This window comes from Eufriesea mexicana, unplaced genomic scaffold (assembly GCF_001483705.2).
Source record: "Eufriesea mexicana isolate 0111107269 unplaced genomic scaffold, ASM148370v2 scaffold657, whole genome shotgun sequence".
In the NCBI taxonomy this organism is placed as follows: domain Eukaryota; kingdom Metazoa; phylum Arthropoda; class Insecta; order Hymenoptera; family Apidae; genus Eufriesea; species Eufriesea mexicana.
In genome coordinates, this window is record NW_016908821.1 from 1,582,398 (window position 1) to 1,607,219 (window position 24,822).

General features: G+C 41.0%; 1 protein-coding gene across 3 annotated transcripts in view; it reads right to left on the reverse strand.

Annotated features, from left to right (window-relative positions):
• The window catches only part of rdx (BTB/POZ and MATH domain-containing protein rdx), a 44,580-nt gene extending 36,691 nt beyond the window's left edge, over positions 1 to 7,889 (reverse strand). For 2 of the 3 annotated variants that reach the window (XM_017898384.1, XM_017898383.1), the window contains exon 1: positions 7,270 to 7,889. In XM_017898384.1, the coding sequence (XP_017753873.1) occupies positions 7,270 to 7,382 (113 nt within the window). In that variant the 5' untranslated portion in view covers positions 7,383 to 7,889. Of the gene's footprint in view, positions 1 to 6,767; positions 6,855 to 7,269 lie in introns of those variants that run through there. The other variant, XM_017898385.1, reaches the window with a different exon arrangement.
• Positions 7,890 to 24,822: the final 16,933 nt, after the last annotated feature.

Here is a 24,822-nt window from a genome sequence, read left to right on the forward strand (position 1 = left end):
AGAAAAAAAAAGAAAAGGATTTTAATTATGATTATTTTCTTTGTTTCCAATTCAGTTTGTCTAGCTCCCAATGGAACTCGGTGTCAACAGAAAGTTACATCATCTACAAGTAAGAAAATGCTAAAAAAAGCAACAAAATTGCATACCAATTGAAGCACAACAAAAAGCAGATGGAGGAAAAAATTTCTCATTTCCAATTCAATTGCTTTACTTTCATCATTGAACCAATGTCAATCGTTCTTCCTACACCAATGACAATTATTCCGTCCTCCACGTACAAGAGCACGTAAAATTAGAGAACGCTAACCAAGTTTACTCAGCCGTTCCACGCTCCGAGGCTCGCTCAAATGTATACAAATTGTTAGACGGAAAGGACGTACACGAATGCCTCTCAGAATGTCCACGATACGATGATCGATCGAAGGTTCTTTCGCTTGTGTCCGCGTACGCATCGGGAGAAAGGAGAATTATCGACGAGGTGTAAACGCTGTAGCCCAAGGACATCGCTCTTTAAATCTAACCAAACTTCGCAAAGTTCAGGTTAAACCTTATTACAAAACAGCAAATTAAACTTTACAGATGTACAACAGCGCGTGAAATCAATTCCAGAACGTGTTTCATTTTATGATTCATCACTTATCTTTTTCCACCTCTGACTGTTTTAGAAGTATAGATTTGACCCTGCTGTATGACACAACCTATGTGTCAATCTTTGTAACGTACTTCCAGGAATTTCTTGAACAATTGAACTGATATTAGTGAAGATTTATAAGATTTTACAGATCACCGGTAATATTAATTGTGAAAATGTACATTGTACGAGTTTCTTGCAAGCCTAATTATTTGACTGTACATTTTCTAGTTCATTACTGGGAAAACACTTGGACAATTGGATTAACATCACCAGTAAAATTTTATAAGCGTCACATTATCAGTTATAATAAATCTAATTGAACAACGAATGTCAGTTAATAATTTTTCAATTTGTTAATATTATTATGAAAGGAGATTCAAGTTGTTCAAGCAGTGACAAATGTTTTTTGAACATAATCTCTGAATAATTTTTAAACAAGTTTAAATTGTCCAAGTAGCTTGAGAATAATCGTCGAGCAATTACCTCGAGTATACTCGTTAGTCGAATTATTATAATTAAACGTCATCTTGATAACTTCGCTCGTGTATCAGTTTTCGTTCGTTTGTACGTTTCGTTTGTAAAACAAAGCACGACTTTCCGTGTGAAACGATAACGGTACAAATGAACTTTCGCGCTTTTGGAAGAACGTTTCAAAGATAATTACAATTGGGATTGCAAATGCCGCAGACAACGCGCACGTTCCTCTTTTTTCATCGTAGTTTATTCCCCAGCCGCAGAAATGTCAAGTCCTCGATGAGAAATATTAACGATGACGAGCACGTTCGTTGTGCAATACTGTCGTTACAGCACTATTCAGAGAGAACATACAGCGTGGATCTAACCTTGGAAACGAATTGAGCAGTTTTTGGAAAAAAAATATTTAACAATTTGGAACAAGAATTTTCTTTACCTCTAAGGGACAGGATTATTTTCAGGTAATTAGATTTCTTGATTTGACTTGAGAAATTGTCAACCTATAAATTGATATAGAAAGATTATTTGGTATCAGCATAATAATATTCATTGTAATACATAAGTAGATAAGTAAATAAAATAAAATTCAGAAAATGATACCTGTGTACCTAACTCGCATGGTGTAACAGAGGGGTTAATCCTAAGTGTACCAAGAGAGTCATCTAGGGGACCCCAACAGTGCTTTTGTGGTGTCCCTAGATAGCTGTTGAAGAGAACCATCAATAATTAGGATTTCTTGTTTTGATTTGAAAAAATACAAACTCATAATAGCTACAATAATCCAGTGGTAAGTAAATGAAATAAAATAGTATTAAAATAAAAAATTATTCCATATTCAAACATTCTGTAATCCACTCTAGTGAGAGTGAATGGAACTAAAAAGGAACGAGACACGGTTGCCTGGAAAAATAAAAAAACACATGGGTCGACACAACCAAAGAAGTTTAGTATAAATATACACCAAAGCCAGTAAACAACGGAAGCTACGTGACTTTTCATTTTGTTTCCCTTGGTAAATACTAAATATTAGAATATCAGATATTTGGTTGGCAGTATATTTTATGTATAATGGAGGTAACATTTTTGAGTAATTAATCGATGTGAACCGGATTTATGACAAGATTTCTCAGGTCACAAGTCTGTATATTAAATTCAACAAGCATAGACGTTAAGAAGATGCAGAGAACGCGGAAGATCGATACGATTTCGGAGAAACAACGTTCTATTTTGGGGAAATTCATTACCTTGGAACTAGGATATTTCGAGAGTTTTCTGATGTCGATGGAAGGAGAAAAGGCGGAAGAGGAATCGAAGGTGATAATTTATACCAACGAATGGAATCAATAATTAAGAATAGGTCGTTAAAAGGACATTTAAAAACCAGTCGCTGACGATTAGAAAACGTTTATATCTGTAATTGTAATCTTTGTCAGAGTATTACAAAGAACTGATAATTTTCATACATCATTCATTTTAATTGAGGAGCTCAGTGAAAAAGTGGTTGTTAAAAATTCTTTTATTATGCATATCGTGAACATTTGTTTTCCTGTCAGGTAAATGTAATAAACTGCACGTAATATATAATACGTATTTATTTAGAGAATCTATTTTTATAGATCTTTATGTTTTTAGGAATATACGTAATAACGTATATAATATTTAAAAGCATACAAAAAATGTTGAACTACACTCTGGCATTAATTTCTTTAAAGTAAAGAGATTTATTCATTACTGTTACTCTGAGACTTTGGATTAACCTCGACGAATTCTAAAAATCTAAATGTCCTTGCCTAAAAATAACCCCACAGGTCACTAAGCAATAACCTGCACAAAAATTAAAAAATTATAAAACAAAGAAAAAAGATTTAAAAAAATCAAATCGAAATTTAAACCACATATAAAATGAAAACGAAAGAGAAAAGAAAAGAAAAATTATACCATAAGAAAAAAAAAAAGAATAATCACGAAATACTAGGTATCAAGAGGAGAGTTCTAGGGGTGCGAGATATCGTAGGGGAAGATCGATACGATAACGGAGGAACAGGTGCTTTATTTCAGGATATCACTGTGCCGACTGACTGATACGTGTTACAACACCCAGAAAGCTCGAAAGAAAAAGAACACATACTATAAAATACGTGCACGAGCAAGGGTATTTTAGATGTCGACAGAGACAACGATAATGGAACAGCTGTGCCTACGCGAGGGGACAAAGAACACCGACATTCAAAGCGATTTCTGCCTCTTAATTGTGTTGGGTAGCGAGAAAATATTGTGACGCAAACGCGATAACGTCGCAACGCAAGGTCGAAGAGCTTTTCCGATTCATCTAACGCGACAATCGACTCGCGCGAGCGCACGTTATGCTAAAAGTTTTATACCGGCGTGAATACCTTAGCTTTATAGCCGGTCCTCGTGTCATTTCGTCGTTTTAAACGCGTGGAAATTAAACGGGACTCGTGTCACGTAACGTACATAACCTTGCTTTGCTAACGATAACCGAAATCTTAATGTGAAACGACGCTGGCTAGCGGTCGAATTTCGTATATATATCTTGCCCGAATAATACACAAAGATTTGTATTGTATCATATCTGTCCACAACACAATGATTCAGATTCAGTTACAACCGTCAAACTTTGAACTCATTTCTCACGAGTCGACTAGATTTTTCCAGCATAACGCTGCCCAAACGATTAACCAATCACGTATTAGAATCGATTAATTCGCAAGACGAGTGCGCCCCTAGCGGAGGACACTCGCTGCGCGAAAGGCAATTTCGAATCATTAACATAACTCAAAGCGAATCGACTGTCGTTCCACGATCAATCAGTGTCGGGGGAAATTACGTTAAACGCTTTGCAATGAGAATTGATCGACTCACGGCAATGGCGTTCCTCGCGTAGGACAGATGTCGGTCGAAGCCAATTCTCTGTCTGTGATACAGCGACGCGTTAATCCGAGCGATCCCACGAGAAACGTTTATCGAACTGCGGTAAACACGGAGAGATCGTTTGGTCGCTGGTTTGAAAAATTGCTAACGTTCGGTCGAGTTTTAACCGCTTTACCGTGCGATCTCGTGCCTCGCGCGGGCAACTGTGCGAAATGTGTATATTCGTGTCTCACACGGACGGGAATTCCTTGTTAGCGATGTGTTTACTTTGGCTGTTGAAATAATCAATGTATACGGTGTGTAAGACGGCAGATCTACGCTTAATGCAGATGTATTTATTTGCTATAACATTAATAATATTTCATCATTTATAACGGAATGTTGTCTTACGTAAGAGGGAAATAAATGAAAATTTTTGCTACGAAACTTTTCATTTTCTATCTGTAAAAAGAAAAAGAAAATTTCTTTTCAATATTTTCGACACGTTTTACTTTCTAATATTGTTCATTACTTTGATGTTAAAGCGAACTGATTTTTATCGTTGGATAAAATATTAATTCTCTCTGATAAAACCTGATAAAAAAAAAAGACAATTGAGCTACTATAAATGTAATCTTTCTACAGAAAGGGAAATTAATAACAATTTCATAAATAAATCAGGAAGAGTAAATAAACTAATAAGGATAAATTAACCATCTTTCTTCAGTTACCGACTGTCGGTAGAAAAATGTCTACGTCCAAGGGTTAATTCTTTAAGTACTACACTAGTCAAGTATACTTCCATTTAATGAAACGTTATTATGATAATAACGCGTTTAAAACAAAATACGGAAGGCACTTACATTAACGTAGTCTTTCCAATATGGCGAAGTCGTAAAATGGGTACTGTTAAAGATAATTGAAAAGAGAGGGATTACATTCAAAAATTCGTTTAAATGCGAGACTTTCACATATGTATGGAAGTCAGATAGTTTCGGGGAAGTTATTGTAGTGTAAACTTTCTATGTGGTTTTAGCGGTTTCACTGCGAGCTACTTCGATTTCAATTTTGTTAGAAAGAGAGGGTCGATCGTTGGCTATGACGCAAAAATCGAAATTTCAAACTAGGAATTCAAGTAAGTTCAAATTTTAGTCTAAATATTTCAATTAATAACAAAAAAATATTTAAATTCGAACAACGAACAATTCAAATTCAAATTTCAAAATTTTAGGGAGATGATACTATTAAATGGAATTTATGACAAATGATACAACGAATGAAACCTATACTTTAAAATCGAAAAATTAAAAAAAAATTTTAACGATAAAATTCCAAGGGGTTAAAGATCCTAGGTTCGCCACTGAACAAGGCTAAAAAAAGAGAGAGAAAAACACGGATGAAATATTTTCGAAGCATATATTGAAATATTTATCGAACTTTGAAGAAACACGCGTAACATCTCGAATTTTTCGAGAATTTATCAACGCGAAGAAAGAAAGACAGAAAGAATCTCTAAAAATATACAAAGTCTCCGAATGTTAATCAACACGCGAGATAAAAAGAAAAAATGAAAATCCTAAGAATAAAAATAAAAAGTTCCATAAAAAAAAGTATCGAAATTTAAATTTCCAGAAAATCTTACTCACCGAAACTCAGTTAAACGTTACACAGACCGCTCCAGTATAAAGCGAAAAAGTTTCGCCCTACCAATCATTAAAAGGTACCTAATTATAAGAAACAACTGAACACGTTACAGAGATTCGTTGTAAATAGAAGTTCGCGCAAAAGTTCAGTTCCACAATGCCAAGGTTAGCAGCAGGTGAGGTCCCACACAATCATCGTGGCCGCATTCATTAAATTGTAATTATAAAGTCGAAGATCTCTTTATAGCTTCGTGATTCACCACTTTGGCCGATAGCGTTCTGCCGGGCAGGAAGTGTAATGAGTAATAGTCCCCATGAAGAAGAGGTCTATCGGTGAAACTCTACTAGTGGTACGCCCATTTGCCGACCCGTACGATTCTCGACCATTGTTTAATTCGCTACATTCAATTACTAGACGTTTGGTGCGCCCCGACACTAGTTCCCCCACCCTACCGACCGAGCCGAACGAAATATCACAATGGAGGCCTTCAACGTTGCGTCCGCGAGATAAACGAACGTTCGACCACAAAGAAATAAATTCTAACCGTCGACGGTTTAGAACACAAGGCGATGTTGTGCTCACGAAGGCATACGAGCACGACGACGGGTCGGTAGAAAGCTTCATTGCCAGTTCTGTCACGATTCGATCGTACGCGAGCACAAGTATGTGCGGCGAAGGCTGTTTACTGCCACGCTGCGTGTTCTATCGCGCTGATAAAAAGCTTTGACAGAGAAAGTAATATATATAAAACGGCTATAACGCATTTACAACTGTGTCGGATAATAATATTTACGATGGACTTTAGTTTATTCGCGATGGACAGTAGATGGCACCAAGGCGAGATTTGATTTCAACGTGGAAAAACTGTTACTCTAACCTATATGCATGCGTGTACGTTACGCAGAGGCACATGTAAACGCGCGCGTAGTGACACCGTTCGGCGATCGAAGAATTTTCAGAACACAAAGGCAAAGAAAGAGAGAGAGAGCGACCGGAAGATAAGGTCGCTGTTAATGTTTCTACGTTTGAATTCCATCGACTCATATTCACGGTCAAACGTTTCAGTATAAAAGCAGATTGTCGAACCGTGACGGAGCCCGCATCGTACTCGGAAGGTCGACTTAACGTAAAAAGGTGTACTAACCTTGACGTCTTTCCTTCGCCGTGCAAGCGACTTGACCAAGAACTTTCAAACTAATAACGACTCACGGCATCGTACGCATCACGTCGAAAGAACATACGACAGCTATGTAAATACACCGAGAGCGTATAAATCTGTTAAATCAGTTGACTATAGTTATGGTAGGGATGAGTCGTTGACCAGAGCGCACTCTATGGCAGATACCGGCATCTGCGGCAGAATACTTCAAAACAAAGGGACACCGGTATCTTGGTGGAAAGCACTTTTCTCGTGAAATATATAGTTAAACGTTTCTCAGAAGGCGATTATATAAAATATTGTCGTTAATAACCGAGACAAAGCGTGTTTTAAGGTCGATATGCTTGGCTATATCGAATGTCGTATTGGATCAATAAAGGCACTTAATAACATTGGGAACGAAAGAAGAAAAACAAATACGTTCCAGCAAAGACCCACCCTAAACGCAATGACGACGAGGTTCGAGTGTTGAGTGGAAAGTACGTACCGCGCCAGCGCCATCCTGACATGAGATAATTCAGGTCCCGTAGGTGTCGAGAGCAAGGTATCCAGATCTGGAAAAAATGCTTTATCTCCAACACTAAATCCCACTGGACACATGCGCGTAAATTCCTCGTCCTCGAACACACGAGCTCGTCATAACTTCTGGCCCTGGCTTCAAGGAGCCTCTCCCCTAATTTCGTTCACTTCGATTTTCTCGAGTAAACTCGTGGCGTCCTCGCGCCTACAAACGCAGTCAGGGATTCCCTTTTTCTCCCTGTCTCTGGTATACCACTGTCACTACCGCATTTTCACTGCCGTGTCTGTGGCGGCTCCGGAAAAGAAGGCCTTCGCGACAGTCAATCACGGCGGGGACGGTTAACAAGCAGCGACAAACTGTAAATTGACGAACGTGTACGACGCAGAACAACAGAGGAGTGCGAAGAATACGACGAGCCCACGATTAAACACGAGAGAAAAACGGGACGACTGATTCGAATATTCGACCTCGGTCTGCCAGCCGACCAAATTAATTCGTGTGCGCGTGATTAAGGAGCGACTACAACGCCGAGAGCGGTTACGCCTGCTCGGAACACAGTTCGCCAGTCACTATTCCAACTCCGAACACGGCGCTGGCTCGACTGAGCTCGGCTACTGAGCGTCCGCCAGTCCCCACCCCTGTGGCCACGGCCTCGTACGCTTTCGTTACGCTTCGGCCATATTCGTGCCCACTTCGTTCGCGCTCGTGCCTTTCCGCGACCTCGTGTCGTGCTAGAGCGATGGTTCACCGCCGGGTACCCAAGGCTCCCTCCTACAGGAAACTCCTCTTCGGGAATGCACGTTTTCTGGCATGCTGCTACGAAATTATATGAACTATGCTATCATACGTAACATACCCTCGAAAGGTTTCTTCTGTTAGTTCACACACGTCTTCTCCGGAGTCACGCTCTTTATTCAGCCACGCAGAAATACTCCCGATGATGCTTCTGATATTTCCATTCTCTGGCAATACGTACCAATGTGTACGCTATGCTTATAACCGTGTATGATATAATTTGTCTAGTATTTACGCATTTTCGGCAGAGCACTGGAGACGACGAAATGATACGATGGAATTATTCATGCCGCTCTCGATCCCGTGTATACCCAGAGCATTCAAATCAGTAATGAAACCCGCGGTATCGTTTACGAATTCAGCGGTATACACAATATATCGCCGGAACGTGTGAAAGGTTTTTTCGAGCGTGCCGAGTATATCGGTGCTTTCATGTCACCGGAAATGGAGAACAAGCCTCTGTTCGTCGAATTACACGAAAAAGAGGTCACGAAAATGTTTTATGGGTGTTTAAGGTGGCTGTGGTCGGCGTCAATGGGACCGTGACGTCGTGCCGGAATCACGCACGACGGTCGTGACATTGCGAAGAGAATACCGTATTCGTGAACTAATATAACACAGAGGTCACCTTATAATTAAAAAAACGCACTAATAGGCTAACCTACGTACGTAATTGAATATCCCGAAGTGCGTAAAATGGTAATATTTTTCAACCATCGATTCACTTTCGTAACCGAGATCCTAACCTAGCTTAGTCGTCGTTTCGTAACGTTACTAATCGACAGGTTATACTTCGCGATTGAATCATCGAAACACTGCGTCGAACCCGATCGTTTGATTCGTATTAACAATAGGAAAACACAGCATTTATCACGTCACCAATAACATTTCATTAACGGCATTCGTGACTCCGGCGAACACAACAGTTTTATGCAATCATACGCACGGATGCAAGTTTAAGGTTGCGCGGATCTCGCTGGCTGATACGCGTTGCTGCTAACGTGTCCATAAATTAGTGTCACGCCTCGAATAGCTTTCTCAGAGCGTCGGCCATCTCGAGAACGGATCTCTGCTTCTGTGATCCGTTCGATACGATGTACGCATAACCTTAGACCAACGAATTAGAGAGGGGGCGAGCGTACGGCGGAAAAATGAAGGTAAGGACGATTTCTTTCAATGGAAACGAGTTTGCGCGTATGGGTAATATGTTTTTTCGTAAGAAATTTTGGGAATCTCGATTTCGAACTAGAGAAAGAAAGAGAGGTCAGCGTTAATAAGGACGGCCCCGGGGCGCAGGGTCCCCTTGACCCCCTTAAAAAAACGTCCCTGAGTCTCACTCGCCCCAGAGCACGCGAGGAGTGTCATGTAAACTCTATTATGCTTTTCGTTCTTTTTCGTTTTTCCTTTCCACGTCGACGCTTCCTCGGTGTCTGGCGTAACATGTCGTGACTACCTGTGGTTCCTTGTCTACAGGGAATCATAGCGAAAAGTGAACCGCCATGGCAACCGGCCCTCTAACCTGTGTGAGATGTCGGTGAGCCCGCCAATATTCGGGCGCCCCCACAATAATTATACGCGTTTTCATTCCACTAAATTTTCCTATATCTCACTGAATTATTGCAAGACGTTAATTTCATTACGTGATACGTACAATAATGTCAAATTTAATTACATTGCAGGCTGGATGGAAGAAGTTGAACGTAAGATGTCGGTGAGTCCGCTAATATTTGGGTGCCTCCGCAATAATTATACGCGTTTTCATTCCACTAAATTTTCCTATATCTCACTGGATTATTGCAAAACGTTAATTTTATTACGCGATTCGTGCAATAATGTCCGATTTAATTACATTCCAGGTTGGACGGACAAAGTTGGACAGAATTTTTATAAGAGTTTCACATAACCCATCGAGAAAGGAGAAGCAAGAATATTACAAGATTTGTAAATAAGGTATGCGCCAGTACCTGTAAATTTTACGGATTACACGTTTCTGGACGTTGGATTTCGACATCGTCGGTATAAATAAACGCCGAGTTGAGTAGTGTTAAAAGAGAGGAAATGGAAGGAGGAAGGAGGTTGCTTAATTGTGACAGAATCTCGTGACAATTTCAGGAAAATTGCGGGGAACTTGAGAGCAGCTGAAGAATTTATTTGTATCACAAGGAGGAAATACTTGTTAAAATTTCTCTGAAGAATTCTCATGAAACTCGACTTCCCAGAGGACCCTCGAAGTTCCCGAACGGCTGCTAGGATCGACGCTAAATACAAGCGATACGTCTGCTTCGAGAAATCGTGAGTGCTGGCAGCTGTCGTCGTAAAAGAGATACTTTCTTGTCCCGTGAGTGCCGTCTGTTCCTTTCGAACCAATTGCGTCTCATGACCAGTTCGAACCGACGAAAGCAAGCTTTTCTTTCATTCCCTTTAATCGTCATTTACTCTCGGTGAATAATTCCGTAGGGGATTCTAGTCCGGATCATTCTCCAGATGATTTCTGACACATGGGAAAAGTCATTGTACAAAGCATCTTACCTTTACGCAAATTAATATCGCCATTAATTACAAATTTCAAATATTTTCAACTTCCTAGAAAACTAGAATACCACTTTACATTTGGTCTCGCGATATATCTGTATAGCTTGGACACTATACCGAGACGTAGAGTATTAAAAATAACGTAATCGCTGTAATTTTTAATCTTCTAACTTCAAATTACGATTAAAGTTTGAACCATGACACTCGAAGCTACGCGAAATATAATGAAGTTTAAATTACAAATTTCAGGTGCAGGAGGTTGAACGGCGAGGGAAAAATTTTTCGAGCAATTTTTCGAAGTGTTTCGTGGAGAGAAAAGGTACTTGATACAGGTCACTTAACTTTCTCATGGCAACGCTGGCACGAGCCTGTTGCTTGAACTGAATTAATTCGCAGTTACGTCAGTACAGTGGCGACCGACTGATCGTTGCTCTCTGCTTCCAAATGCGTTTATTCGGCCGATTTCTATTAGACTGATTCTGTAAACCCATGGGCGACATGTCCCACACAGGTTTCAGGGCTGTATTCGTCTTCCATTATGGATATCGTTACGCATTATCAGCGCAGTACACGTTACCTCCCAAAATGGTAAAAAGGAATACTTTTCCCGTTCTTCTTCTGACCACTGTACTTAAATCAAGAACTAACAGGTCCCATAAGATCTCATCGAATTATTGACAAACTGGAGCCGATGGAACCCATGTAAAAGTAACCTGTGATATATCCGTTAAGTAGATACGATATCTAAATTATGCGATTAACTCGTTAAAGGGATTTTAAGATTCTCGCTACCCTAATTTTTCGTATATCTTTTTCTAGAAGACGATTTATTCCTGCACCGACCTACAGTGTTAATTCTTAAATCAAGAATTAACACGTTCCACAAGATCTCATCGAATCATTGACAAACTGGAGCAGATGGAACCCATGCAAAAGTAACCTGTGATTTCTGTTAATTAGATACGATATCTAAATTATGTGATTAACTCGTTTTAACCACTTGAGCTGGCAAGAAATTCACAGACGCGTGTACCATAACGGTCCAGTGTTTCTATGACAATTGCCTGACGACGTGTACACCACGTCGTTAGCGATTCTGCGACAAAAGCACGACAACGCGAGTGGCACGTCTTTCCAGCGCAAATGGTTAAAGGGGTTTTAAGATTCTCGCTATCCTAATTTTTCGTATATTTTTTTCTAGAAAACGATCTGTTCCCGTACTGACCTACGATGTCAATTCTCTTCCAAGAAGTAAAAGGTGCTAGAGCCAATAACCAATCTCAAACGCACACCATGCGTCGCCTGTATCGGATGGGTTTACCTGAACGAGATTACCAGAAATACGGGCGAGAATTCGTGGAAAAATTGGACGACTCCCCGGAGAGGTGTTTCGTTGGAAGAACAAAAATGTTTAAGAAAAGTCGGTGCACAGGGAGGGATTTCGGTTTCGAGATGGAATGGGCTTTCGCCTGTACGGTCCAGCTGTTTCTCCGTCCGCCATAAAAACTGGTGCGTAGCACTTCACCGGCCTCTCTTGCCTTATTTTTCTCTTTCTTCCCACTGCAATGTTAATTTACATTCTACATCTGCGCATTTTCCTTTTTTCTCCAGGTTTTCCGTTTTCCTTTTTCCCTCGCGCGACGAGAGATTTACGAGGTGCGATTTTCATCGTCACTCGAGCGGCTCGCGTGAAATTTCGATCGTTAAGGATCACCAGTTTTTCCTTCATTTTGTCCTCCCGTTCCCTTTTTCCCCACTCCGTTTCGATTTTAATGGTCCGACAGCTGGTGGACGGATAATTAAATTAACACCGTTCGCTCGGTGCTAGCCTCGGGCCAGCGACGACTTTATGCACTGCAAATGAAAATACGAGGTCTGTGGAATTAAACGAACGTGGACGGAATGAGTATCAGGAAACCGTGGTAGAGAGTTACGATGGTTTTCTCTGTGGCCATAGGTTTCTTTACGATTCGGTGTCTTGGGTGTGCACCTTGTATACCTTGGCTTGCCGGCTGGAACGACTCCGAAGGACTCTGGGTCCCGGAGTACTCGCACTTCGGCGCGAAGTTTGCTGGTAAACGGTAACGAGTTTCTCGGCTGATCTAAGGAAACGTGAAGTAACGAGCCTCTGTATGCCGCGTGCAATTCGTGTCATGGATCTTGAAGGAATTAGCTTTACACGTTTGGGCATGAGAGTAGGCTGACTGAGAATGTAATTCATGATTTTCATCTGATGCCAGCAACGAACGCAATGTGTACTATTAGCGTCCGAGTATGGTCAAGTTTTGAAATTGTTCAAGTTGGTCCTTTTTTGTAGAACATTCGTGATTCGATCAAGGATAGCCAACGTTGGTCTGAAAGCACTGAGTATACGTAAGAATTGGTACATTTAAAATTGGATATTATTTAATACTCAAAACTGATGCTATATTTTTCAAACCTAGGACTCTAGACACTACTTTGGATTCAGGATTCAAGACTCCAAGACCTGCAGTGTATTAGCTACTTCGATTCGATTCATTCAACGTTCACTGATCGGAGGATCAAGAATTTAGTACGATGATCGCTAGTTAAATTTCTCATTTAAGTATGAGAGATATTACGTCCTCAATATATACCTAGAAGGAGTAATATTACGGTAAAATTCGCAAGCATGATATTCGGAGCCTGAAGCCAGCGTTGAATAGCGTTCAAGTGTGATCAAGTTTTGTAATTGTCAAAGTTGGTCCTTCTTTGTCGAACATTCGAGATTCGAGCTAGGGTAGCTAAGAATAGCACCCAATTGAGTCCACTAGCCTGGACTGCGCTATTCGGAGTGGGGCACATCAATAAAAACCATGGGCGTGACACGTGGTGTTTACATTTGGCCCGGTTGACGTGCCACGTGCCAGGCTCGTGATAGTCAGTTTTGACCCGATCAGTGTACCACGGGCCAGACTCGTGATAATCAGTTTTGGCTCGACAATCTGACAACGAGCCTCACACGTGGTTGCAGGCCAAAGGTAAGACATTAAGTCCTCAATGATCCAAAGATGCACCTAGATACCTAAGAGGAACAATTTCACGGTAAAATTCGCAAGGATGATATTGGGAGCCCGAAGGCATCGTGGAAGCAACAGATTGAAAACGCCGATCAACAATGACCCACCTTCCTTGAACCGTTCGCTCACGAAGTGGCTAGTCATATAGGGAATTTACCAGGGAAATAGAGTGACACTCATGGCGGTCCGCGTTACGAGGCTACGGTCTCCGGATGCATTGAAAGCACAGACTCCTTCGTGTCGCTGCAGGCAGTAACAATGCATAATAATGCTCGAATGGGCCGTATGAATTCAGGTTCTGGCATCGCTCGCAAATAAGCCGCTCGGGAAAGAGAGGACAGCACGACCTAGCTCAGGCGTAGGGGAAAGAGGCGAGAACGAAACTGCAAAGAAAGGAAGGAAAGAGAGAGAGAGAGGAAGGAAAATCAGAGAGTACACGAGAGAGAGGAAGATTTCGTCACGAAGAATGCGCGAAATGGAAAACGGAGAAAGTCGAGTGCAGCGAGGAGTGGTCGTAAATTTTTGGCCAAAATGGACCCCCTATATCGAAGAGGAAGGAAAAGAAAGGGTCGTTCGCTGCCGTGGAGGATTCCGTGGTTTATGATCGCGTTGCCAGTGGCCAAAATCATTTCGCAAGCAGCACCGGTCGCTGCCAATTGCATTTAACCGTTCCTCGCCAATAGTACACGCGTAAGCTATAATTTAGAACGAGTTGGAAGTTGCATGCGTCCCTCGTGGCCCGCAACCCCTTCACATTCGCTCTATTTGCACACTTTCGAGTGCCTCTGTATCGATACTTCGATCGGTGGAACTCGCTCGGCGCGAAAGGAGAAACGGAAATGGCTTCCTGCTGGTCTCCGACTGATTTCCGACTGGTCGGTATTAAAAAAGTTTTGACGATTACGTCAGAATTTCGCTAACTTCACGCGACTTGGATTTTTCGCCGCCATTCCACGCGTACCGGAGTCGCCCCTGTGACGCGCGTTAGCTCGTCCTGGACCTCGGGATCGATCGTCGATGAATTTATTCCTGCCAGAAGAGGCGAAGTACCGTCGTGAAATCGGTCGAGGGCCAGAGCAAACGTGTTTCGAAAGTACGAGCGAAGTGGACAGAAATTTCGAAAGCCACCGTGGACTCGAAGGTTTGTTCAGGGCCGTGTGAAATATGCATTATCCCGAGTCTATCCCGGCTTCCGTTCCAATATTGTCCACGTGCTTCTGCCAGAATACCTTTAACGATGGAAGAAACGTGAACGAGGGGGGTTATGGATAATGTATGGGATAATGAAGGACGAATGGAGAAGAGGGGACGGTATTAGTGTTTGATAAGAGGGTACAAAGTCACTGTCAGCTGGGTTCTAAGTGTCCTGATGGGCAAAGTAGCCAATGTATCATAGTTATTACGAAGAGACTGTACGCTGATATCGATATGATAGTACCTGATAGATGGTACTTGGAAGAGACCTAATACAAATATTTATTTGTTTATTTAATAATAATTTACGAGTAGTAGAACCTATTAGAGTATAACAAAAATAAAAATACATCAGTTTGTTAGAGAGAGAAAGAATATAGATTAAGTATGGTACAAATGCCGATATAGCCGATATAAACAATTTGCATAGAGATTTAAGATCTGGTTTTTAAACGAAGAGATACTATTGTTAAAAAATTGAAGGTTTAAAACTAAGGCTATATAATTCCCACAATTTTCATTAATTTTGTTAAAAAACAAATTGCGAATATTCTCCAAATATAAATAAATCCGAGTGCGAAAACTGCATGCCAATATGCATCATGGTTTCTCTAGAAAAAAATCCCCAAAAAGTCGATTTTTATTTTATTTTTTCTACAATAACCCCTTAAAGAATTAATTTTAAACGTTTAACATAATCAAAACATGAAAGAAAGAGCTACAGATGAATGAATTGATTTGATTTTCAAAGAATTGATAGTAAAATTGATTTGATAATTCAGAGGAATTAATTTGAGAGAATTGATGTAATTTAATTATGTAATATTGCAGGGTACTGGCTCGTTTACCTCTGCGATGAATTCCTGCGAGCAATTTACACAAGCTTTTAAAGGAAAGTTCAGCGAACATCGGGATTAACGATATTTGAATTGTGATATACTCGGTGAATGGGATCGATGGGGTCGAGCACTCCAGCTAAAGGGGTGGCGACCCCACGGAATTTTAAACTCGTCTGCAGAGGTCTAAGTAAACATTAGAATATTGACCTGTTGTCTTCCCCAACACACTTGTCCACAAGACCCAACACACCTTTGGACCGCGCTGCCATCAATGGCAGCGAGTTCTCGTGAGCTGACCCAAGATTATCCATTGTAATCAGTGCTTCATCCCTGGTAACGGTAACCATCGCTCGGAGCTCGGTTCCTTCCTGCATCGAGCGGCAGGCCATATTTTTCTCTGCAGGATAGTATATACAACTGACAACGTTTATTATACAAATTGCAACTGCCAATAACAACGGTCCTCAACGAAAGCAACAAGAATATTCTCATTAAAAATCGCAGAATTATTGCCGGCACTGAAATGAAATGTAACCATGCGTGAAGGGGTACTCTGCACCGAATTCGATGATTTTCGAATCTCCTAAACATAAACGGATATAATAATCACTGCTACGGTTTAGTATCTGAGATATTTTCTAATTTTTATTTCACCCCAAGAAGGAGCAAGAATGCTCTTATTTACAAAGTTACTTCAATTATCGATGAAAATTACATCTTCCGTTTATAAATGATCAAAGTATAACAAAAATCATGTAAATGACAGCAGGGTATAGCAAAATTTCTTCTAAGAAATTTACCTTGCAGAAATAGAAAAATATTTGAACAAAAGTTGTTCAATGACACAAAGGTCACTATGCATACAACATAAATACTACACGTCATAGGAGGAAAATCAGGAATTGAAGGTCAAATGGTAAAAATGTGGTGTAGCTATCATATCGGATCTAGAAGGAGGATGGTGAAATAAAACTGCGAGAGAAGGATAAAAATTTTCAACACGTGTCGAAAATCACGGACTCCTGAATCACCCCCTGTCAGACGGTTAATATCGATTGTCAAAAACGTCAGGAACTTTGGGAACAGCCCCGATACAAAATCGACAAAACTGTCCGGATACTTACGAGGAAGGAGCAAGTACACACACAGACACACACACACGTGCGTGTAAGTGTTTATTCGCCATAGCTGGCATGGTGTATGGCATAGGTGGTAGCTTCGTTCTATCGACCGAGCACAGCAGCTCGTCCCGTGACCTGACCTCGTCTGAACCCTCCATTCCGCTCTGCCTCGCTCTCTAACACAATCACCTAGCCCCCTCTTGCCCCTCTGTGTCTCTCTATTCGTCTCTGTCCCCCCATCGGGGCCACCAATCCCCTCCCCAACCTTCAACGGTGGTAGTTTCTTCCACCCTGCACAGTCACCATCTCCGCGACCTCTCTTGCTCCTCCGCCTTCGTACAAGAACCCTCCCCGGTACTTTCTACACGATATTAGCGGCCGAACTGGAACAACGCCCGAAACTCCGGCTAGCACCGGGCGACACACCGTGTGCGACGTCGATGGGCCTTGTGCGCCATCACAGTTACCCCCACCTCCGTTTCTTTCACGCTTTATCTTCGTCTTGCTCTGTTTCATTTCGGTTGGATTTGGGTTTGCCTTTGAATTCGAGCTTGAGTTTGATCAAGTTTGCCTTTGGATTTAGGTTAGGTTTGGGTTTGAGTTTCAGTTTAGGTTAGGTTAGCTTTGCGTTGGAATTTGCGTGAAATTCGGGTTTGGACTGAGGTGAGGTTTGGGTTTGAGTTCAGTTTAGGTTAGGTTTGGATCGAGGTGATGTTTGAGTCTGAGTTCTGTTTCCTTTCGATTGGATATGGGTTTGAGTTTAAATTCGAGCTTGAAGTTAGCTTTAGGTTAGGTTTGGCTTTGGGTTTCACTTACGTTTGGGTTAGAGCTTTGGCTCTGGATATTGGCGAGATTTGGGTTTGAGTTTAAAGTTTGAGGTTAGATTTAGTTCTATATTCGAGTTTGAACTGAAGTTTAGGTTAGGTTTGAACTGAAACTTGGGTTTGGTTTCACCGTCCTTTCTCCTGCAGCGCACATATATACGTACGTATAAACTGTACAGGCGGATCGTAACGGGCACGTTAGTTTTCGTGCCACGTCCCGGAGGATCAGGGGAAAAGGATCGTTGGAAATTTCCACTTTAAGAGTGAGAGCAGGTCGATGGAGCTCTGGAGCGCTGGCCTAGGAAGAGAATGGCGGATAGGGACTAGAGGTCTAACGGGCGGGTCTGGTCGGTTCGGGGGTCCCGGGCCCCCGGTTCACGGAGGCAAAGAGAGAGCTCGTGTTTGCATTAGACGTGGCATTAGAAACGAGATTAGGTATGGAGGGACCGGTGGCACGATTGGGAATACTCGTAGCTATACGTCTAGCTTGAGAGTGTTAATTTCTGGACGATGGGTTGAATGAATTTAACGTGGGCTATGTAGGTCTACGTTCCGCCATGACAGTTGCTCGACCTGATTTGTGAAATACAATATATTCACATTATACTCCATTAACATCCTCCAAAATAAACGTCAAGAGAACGTTTCGAAAGTGGACCCTCCATTTTGTCTTCGCGTGAAATACTTCGAGGTAAATTCGCACCGACCCAAACACTTAAAAATCGCTCTGTAAGAAAAGAAAATACACCTTTCGTTTCTCCTCCGAGCAAAGGAGAGATTTCCCCTGTGAACGCTTCGAAAATAAAAGTAAGGTGAATATCAATTTGCTGATAGGAGCAGCCCGATCCTCCGTACAGACTTAATCGACCAGCCATCGGCGTAGTCGCAGTTATTCCGATGCGAACGCGGCATAAATCACGCGCCTTGACTTTTAACTGCTTCTTGGTACTCTGGCCGAGACACGCGATTGAGGTATCACCGGGCTGGTCCGCAATTGGTCCCTTTCGATGATTTACGACTTACTCCGAAGATGAAACGCACGTGCAACTCCTCTGAACTGATTGCAGGGAAATGGAACGATTACCGATCTCGAAACCATCTTGTCAATGGCTAAATTTCATAGGCTGGTGCTTTTGGAACCTCGATTCGTCAAAGAGAACATGGATATGCGCGAGTACCAGGTGGAGGAAACGGGAACGTGACGAAATCAACGCAGAACGTTAGTCCTGGTCCGAGCTTGTGTACACTGTGCACGAGTCCCGAGGATGAGCAATGAACAGTCATCGTTGAAGTCATCTTGGCACGTCTTCTGGACGTTTCGAGCACACCGAGTCTCGTTTCAAGTTACCAAAACAGTTTACCTATTTGTTCACGGTTTGTCACCGTTTTGGTCCTAGTCCGAGGTTCTAGCAGTGGTTCTAACGTGCAAGTTCTGAGAACGAGGAACAAACAGTTACCATTAAAGCTGCGATCTTGGCACGAGGTTTTGGATATTTTGAATACACGGAATCTCGTGTCATGCTGAAATAATTCATCTCTCTGCCACTGTGTGCCTCTGTTGTAATCCTAGGGTAGTAGCAAAGCAGAAGGCCTGAAGATGGACAACAAACGGTTGCCACTGAAGTCGTGGTTTTGGCACGTCTCTTGGCCAATTTAGGTACTCCGAGTCTCATGCCATCTTGCTAAAACGTTTCATCTTTTATTCATAATACGTTATTGTTACAGTCCTACTCTGAGATCGTGGCAAACTGTGATACGTAAATCCTGAGTACGAGCAAAGGGGAGTCGAGCATCGAAGGCTTTGGCAAGTTTTTGCGTGTCCATGTGCAGCATTTTTCCCCTAAATTTCATTGACGTCTAACGTATACGTATGACGGGAAATTTCTTTTCCTTTTCTTTTCAACAACCTGTCTAACTCGTAGATAGACATCTGGATATCGTGAGAACTGAAGCCAGTTCCTTGGACGTGGACCATGTTTACAAAATTAGGGTGCAAAAGAGGAGCCATGGTGCTAGCAAAGGTTGACACGAGCGTTTTCTACGAATGTCTTGAGAGTAGTCTACCTGGACGCAAGCTTTAGGACAAAAGACGAAGGAAAAACATTGCTGGGTTGGAACCTGTTCTCTTTCTCATCTGGCTGCGATCTCTAATGTCTTAAGTGACCTAACGTGTTTCAATTATCTTGGTATGCACAGGAGTATTCATTTTTCCAAGAAAGCTAACTGTGGTTAGCCTTATCGAAGCGTACAATCATTCTCTTTCTCGATACGTGACAATTCGACCATTAATTTAGAGAATTAATCTTCCTAGATATTAACGCTACACGTATAGTACATTTAGCGTAACGCGTGTGAATCAATGGACGAACATCTACCTATATGACATCATTAATGCCGGTTAAACGATTCGATTATTATTTATGGTGAGATTGTAAATATATATGGAAAGAAGAAAAGAAATTTTGATAACTAGACTCGGACGCACACGGTACGTCATAGTAACCAAAAAAGTTACTAGGAATGCAGTGAAATACTTTCATTAAAAGATGAAAAATTCGCGTTTTTCCTAGGGATGTAATAAAAGTCACTAGAAATTCAGTGAAATACTTTCACTAAAAGACGAAAAATTTGGGTTTCTCCTAGGGATATGAGAAAAGTCACTAGAAATTCAGCAAAATATCTTTCGTTAAAAAATGAGAGTTCTCTTTTCTCCTAGGGATGTGAGAAAAGTCACTAGAAATTCAGCAAAATATCTTTCGTTAAAAAATCAGAAGTTCTCGTTTCTCCTAGGGCAGTGAGAAAAGTTACTAGAAATTCAGCAAAATACCTTTCGTCAACAAATGAAAAGTTCTCGTTTCTAGTCACTCACAGACGTCATACGAAGACGAGAAATTTCGTTGGCAGATGCAAATACGCGTCAAGGGGCCCGAATTCTTATCCGAATTCTATGCAGAGGGAAGTAACGCGCTGTGGTGTCTGAAGGATGTTCGACCTCACGCGTGGTCGTTCCCCGCACTTCCTCCTCTGGTCTGCGGTCGCTTCGACTCATGGAAGACCTCGATAAGGTCGCATTAAGGATTCAGGAACGGCACAGCGGCGCAGCATCGCGCGAACACGCGAGCCCTGGCGTGTTGGAGGCACTCCAAGAGGAACCAGTGCCAACCGTGGAAAAAGGAAAGCTCGAGGGCGCGATAGCAGCAGATGGATGTCCCTCGGACTGAGAATCAACGATCGATACAACGTGGTCGAGTCATTTTCATCGTTTCTTCTTCGTCACCCTTGCACATCTTTCATCTGGTTAATGCAATATCGAGGGATCAAATTGAACAGTAAGGGGCTCTTTGACAGAGGTTCGGGTTACAGCGGTTTCTTCGACTCCCTTTTTTCCTGCCATTTTCCTCTTTTATGAATAATGCACGCGTCTTATCCAACCAATGCCATATCGTCGGATTATATTGGATGGTAAAGAAGGGAGTCTTTGAAGAGGGTTCCAATCGAGATACTTTTTTACCATTTTTCCCATTTTAGTTTCTGATCGACGTACACGTATTATTTAGCTAGTAGAATACGAAAAACTTAGATTAAATAACAAAAAGGAGGAGCTTCTTTTCAGCTGCCATATTTACCATTTTTGCCATTTTACTGTGCAATCGATGTACACGTTTTATTTAACCAATGGAATATGACAAAATAAAATAAAATAACAAAGAACTTTCTTTCTTTCTTCAATTCAGTTTCTAGGTACCATTATTGCCATTTTTACCATTTTTACCATTTTTACCATTCTACTGTGCGACTGATGTACAAGTTCTATTTACCCAACGGAATATCAAAGAATTAGATTAAATAGCCAAAAATGGGATTCCTTTTCAGGTGCCATTTTTACCATTTCACCATTCCGTCTGTGCCCTCTACCTAGCAAACGCAACATCGTGGGATAAATCGAAGAGAAACGAAGAGTTTTTGGAGAGGGGTTAGGGTGGTTTCTTCGAGTCCCTTTTTGGTCGTGGATCCCGAGGCACGATCGGAGGATCGAACGACGATCGTGGAAATGACTTTTACGATAAAACGGAGTCAAAGTCAAGACGGAGATCTGACACGGACCTCGCTCAACTCGGTCAAGGCAGAAGACCGTTAGAGCTCGCAGGACACACTTTATACACACGGTAGAGGAGAGAGAGGCCCGCGAGTATCGCACTTTCAGCCAGCAGAAGAGATGATGACACGATCGATCGACCTGAGCTTATGATCCACTTCTATCGCCGGCCTTGCATGGGCTGACGAAAAACAACGAAATTCGTCTGATACTACGCTTGTTCCAATATGTTACCAACCGAGTGTTACCAACAGTTGCAACAGCAATCATTGTTCACGATGATGAAAGTACATTGCAGTACACTCTTCGTGACTCCTTTGGTCAATTATAATCAATTATTACTGAAAATTAAGAAACAATAACAGAAGATGAATAAAGTATAAATAACATGGAAGTCGGAGAAATAATAGTTAGGCTAACGACTTCCTCCTTTGCACTTTTAGGATCGTGCTGTGCATTTTTAGATATTAGGGTTGTTGACACACACATTTTCCTTGGTCTTGGAATTTTCCTTTTCGAAATTATTGAAAATATATATTTCATAGGATGTCCCAAAATTTACGCAAGATTTGAATTTCGCGCCATATATGCGGTAAAGTATTGTCAATGAAAAGAAAAAGACAGCGTGACAGCTGATAGTTCAGGATTATAAAAAATAAAGCGTTATACGAGAGAACAACGTGTCTTCATTGTTGAGTAATATTTACAATTTTTAATTAAAAATCCGTGTCTTCTATCAAAATAATTTACGTGAATTTTGGGACACACGATATATAATAAAACGCGGTTTGTAAAGGCAAATTTGGCTCGAATGGGTCAGTAGATCCATGGAATTGGGGATCATCGGGGTGACAAAACGATTGAAAGGAGTAAACAGAATGATTAGAGAGCACGAATAATAAGCAAACTGCGTTATACTAAATTATACTAAATTAATGGGAAATAAACGACCCCATTGGAATTCACATGTTCCAACTGTTCCTCCTTTCTTTTAATCATTTCCCTGTCAAAAAATAATCTTCAAATTTCCATGTAAATTAAATTTTATTCCTTGCTACATCAAATTTTCTCATCCCCCAAATTCCTGTGTCCCTAAAATAATTTTTACATAAGAAAAAGTATGTTTCTTCCCCAAAATGTAACGTTTCGAAGAAAACGCATAAAAGAGCGTATTTAAAGGGTTCAAAAAGTTGCAAAAGGAAGGAGGGAAAATTCTGACTGCTCTTTTTAACAGGGGCGTATTACGTATTCTTTTCTTAGGCGTTACTCGGCAGTTTCAATCGGTTTCGAACTATTGCCAAATACGAACACAGAGCGTGGTATTTTAATTAAACCAAGTGACCCAGTTTCCTGAAAATAAACTCTTAATAGAGACACAAAAAGAGAGGGAGGGGAGAAAAAACATTTATTCAATTCCGCTTAATAGCTGAGCTCCCATTGACTAATTCGCAGGGACACAGCCTTGACTTTAATCCAGCTTTAACCGATTTTCATCGAAATTGGATCTGAGTTCCGTTTGATGACGAAGAAGATGATGAAAAAACTCGGGAAGATTAGGGAAAAAGAGAAAAGAGGAAGCGGTTTATTTAATGATTCAGAAGCGAGAGCATTGTGGCCCGAGAAACCGTAGAGAGCTATAAGGTCAAGGTGATCTAACGAAACGTTGCCTCTTGAGAACTGGGCCCCGGCAAACCCGAATTAAAATCGACGATTAAATTCCAGCTCGGTTGCTGTCACGAGTTACCAACTTCCTTTGGTGAGAAAGAAACATAAGAACATTCGTAGCGACATATAACTGAAAGTTTATGTCTCGACTAGGGGTTGATGCTAAGTGGAAGATTATAACGAGGACGGTAGTTGAGACAAAACTGTCGCAAAGTAAACTTAACCGTGTTCAAAAATTTGAGAAGATAGACAAGAATGTTCAGAGTCTCGTGGAATTGTAAGTACAAGCAAATAGGGGTTGATTCCCAGTTCGAAATTAAGATTAAAATGGTGGACGGAATATTTAAAAATCGGTCATAATCTTTAAAAGGGTAGTATTTTGAAAAATTACCAGGAATAACGTATCTGTGCTCAAAATTTTTTAAAAATAGATAAGAATATTTGAAATATCGTGGAATTGTAAGTACAAGCAAATAGAGGTTGATTCCCAGTTCGAAATTAAGATTAAAATGGTGGACGGAATATTTAAAAATCGGTCATAATCTTTAAAAGGGTAGTATTTTGAAAAATTACCAGGAATAACGTGTCTGTGCTCAAAAATGAAAAAAAATATACAAGGATATACAAAGTCTTGTGGAATTATAAGAACAAGCAAATAGGGGTTGATTCCGAGTCCAAAACTGAGTTCAAAATGGTGGAAAGAATATTTAAAAATCGGCCATAATGTTTAAAAGGGTCCTATTTTGAAAAATAACCAGGAATATCATATCTATGCTTAAAAATTTAAAAAAATATACAAGGACATACAAAGTTCTGTGGAATTTTAAGTATAAGGAAATAGGGGTTGATTCCGAGCTCAAAAGAAGCACGAAATATTTCCAAATTAGACCTAACCTCCAAGAAAAATTACATTCTAGAAGACTATTAGACTAAAGAAAAATATTTCTCAGAAAAATAAAAATTCTCTAAAAGTAGAAAACGCAAACAAAATAAAAAATCAAAAATACGAAAGGAAATAGTCTCAAATTAAATTAGAATTTGAAAATTAAAAAGAAGAATAAGAATATTCTTCCGTGGGGAAATTCTTATCCAACGATACAAGGATCGCGACATCCTATTAATTCGCGTACGAAGGGTTCCAGAGTGCTGGAGGAAGGATTGATCGATTAGCCAGCAGCGGACGCGTCGGATACGAATTTCCAGGCTGTGAAACGGCGAAGAAAATTTCTCTGTCGCCGCAGCGCGTTTAATCCATTAGCGACCAATGACACTTGTTCTTCTCGCGGCTAGAGGGGGAGTGGAAGGCGCGTTTCGTCCGCAATAAAAACGGGGTCAAACCCCTCTTGTGGGCCAAGGTGTCGCACGTGTTAGGTGATCTCCGCTTTCAGTAACAATCGTACAGCGCGCACGTCC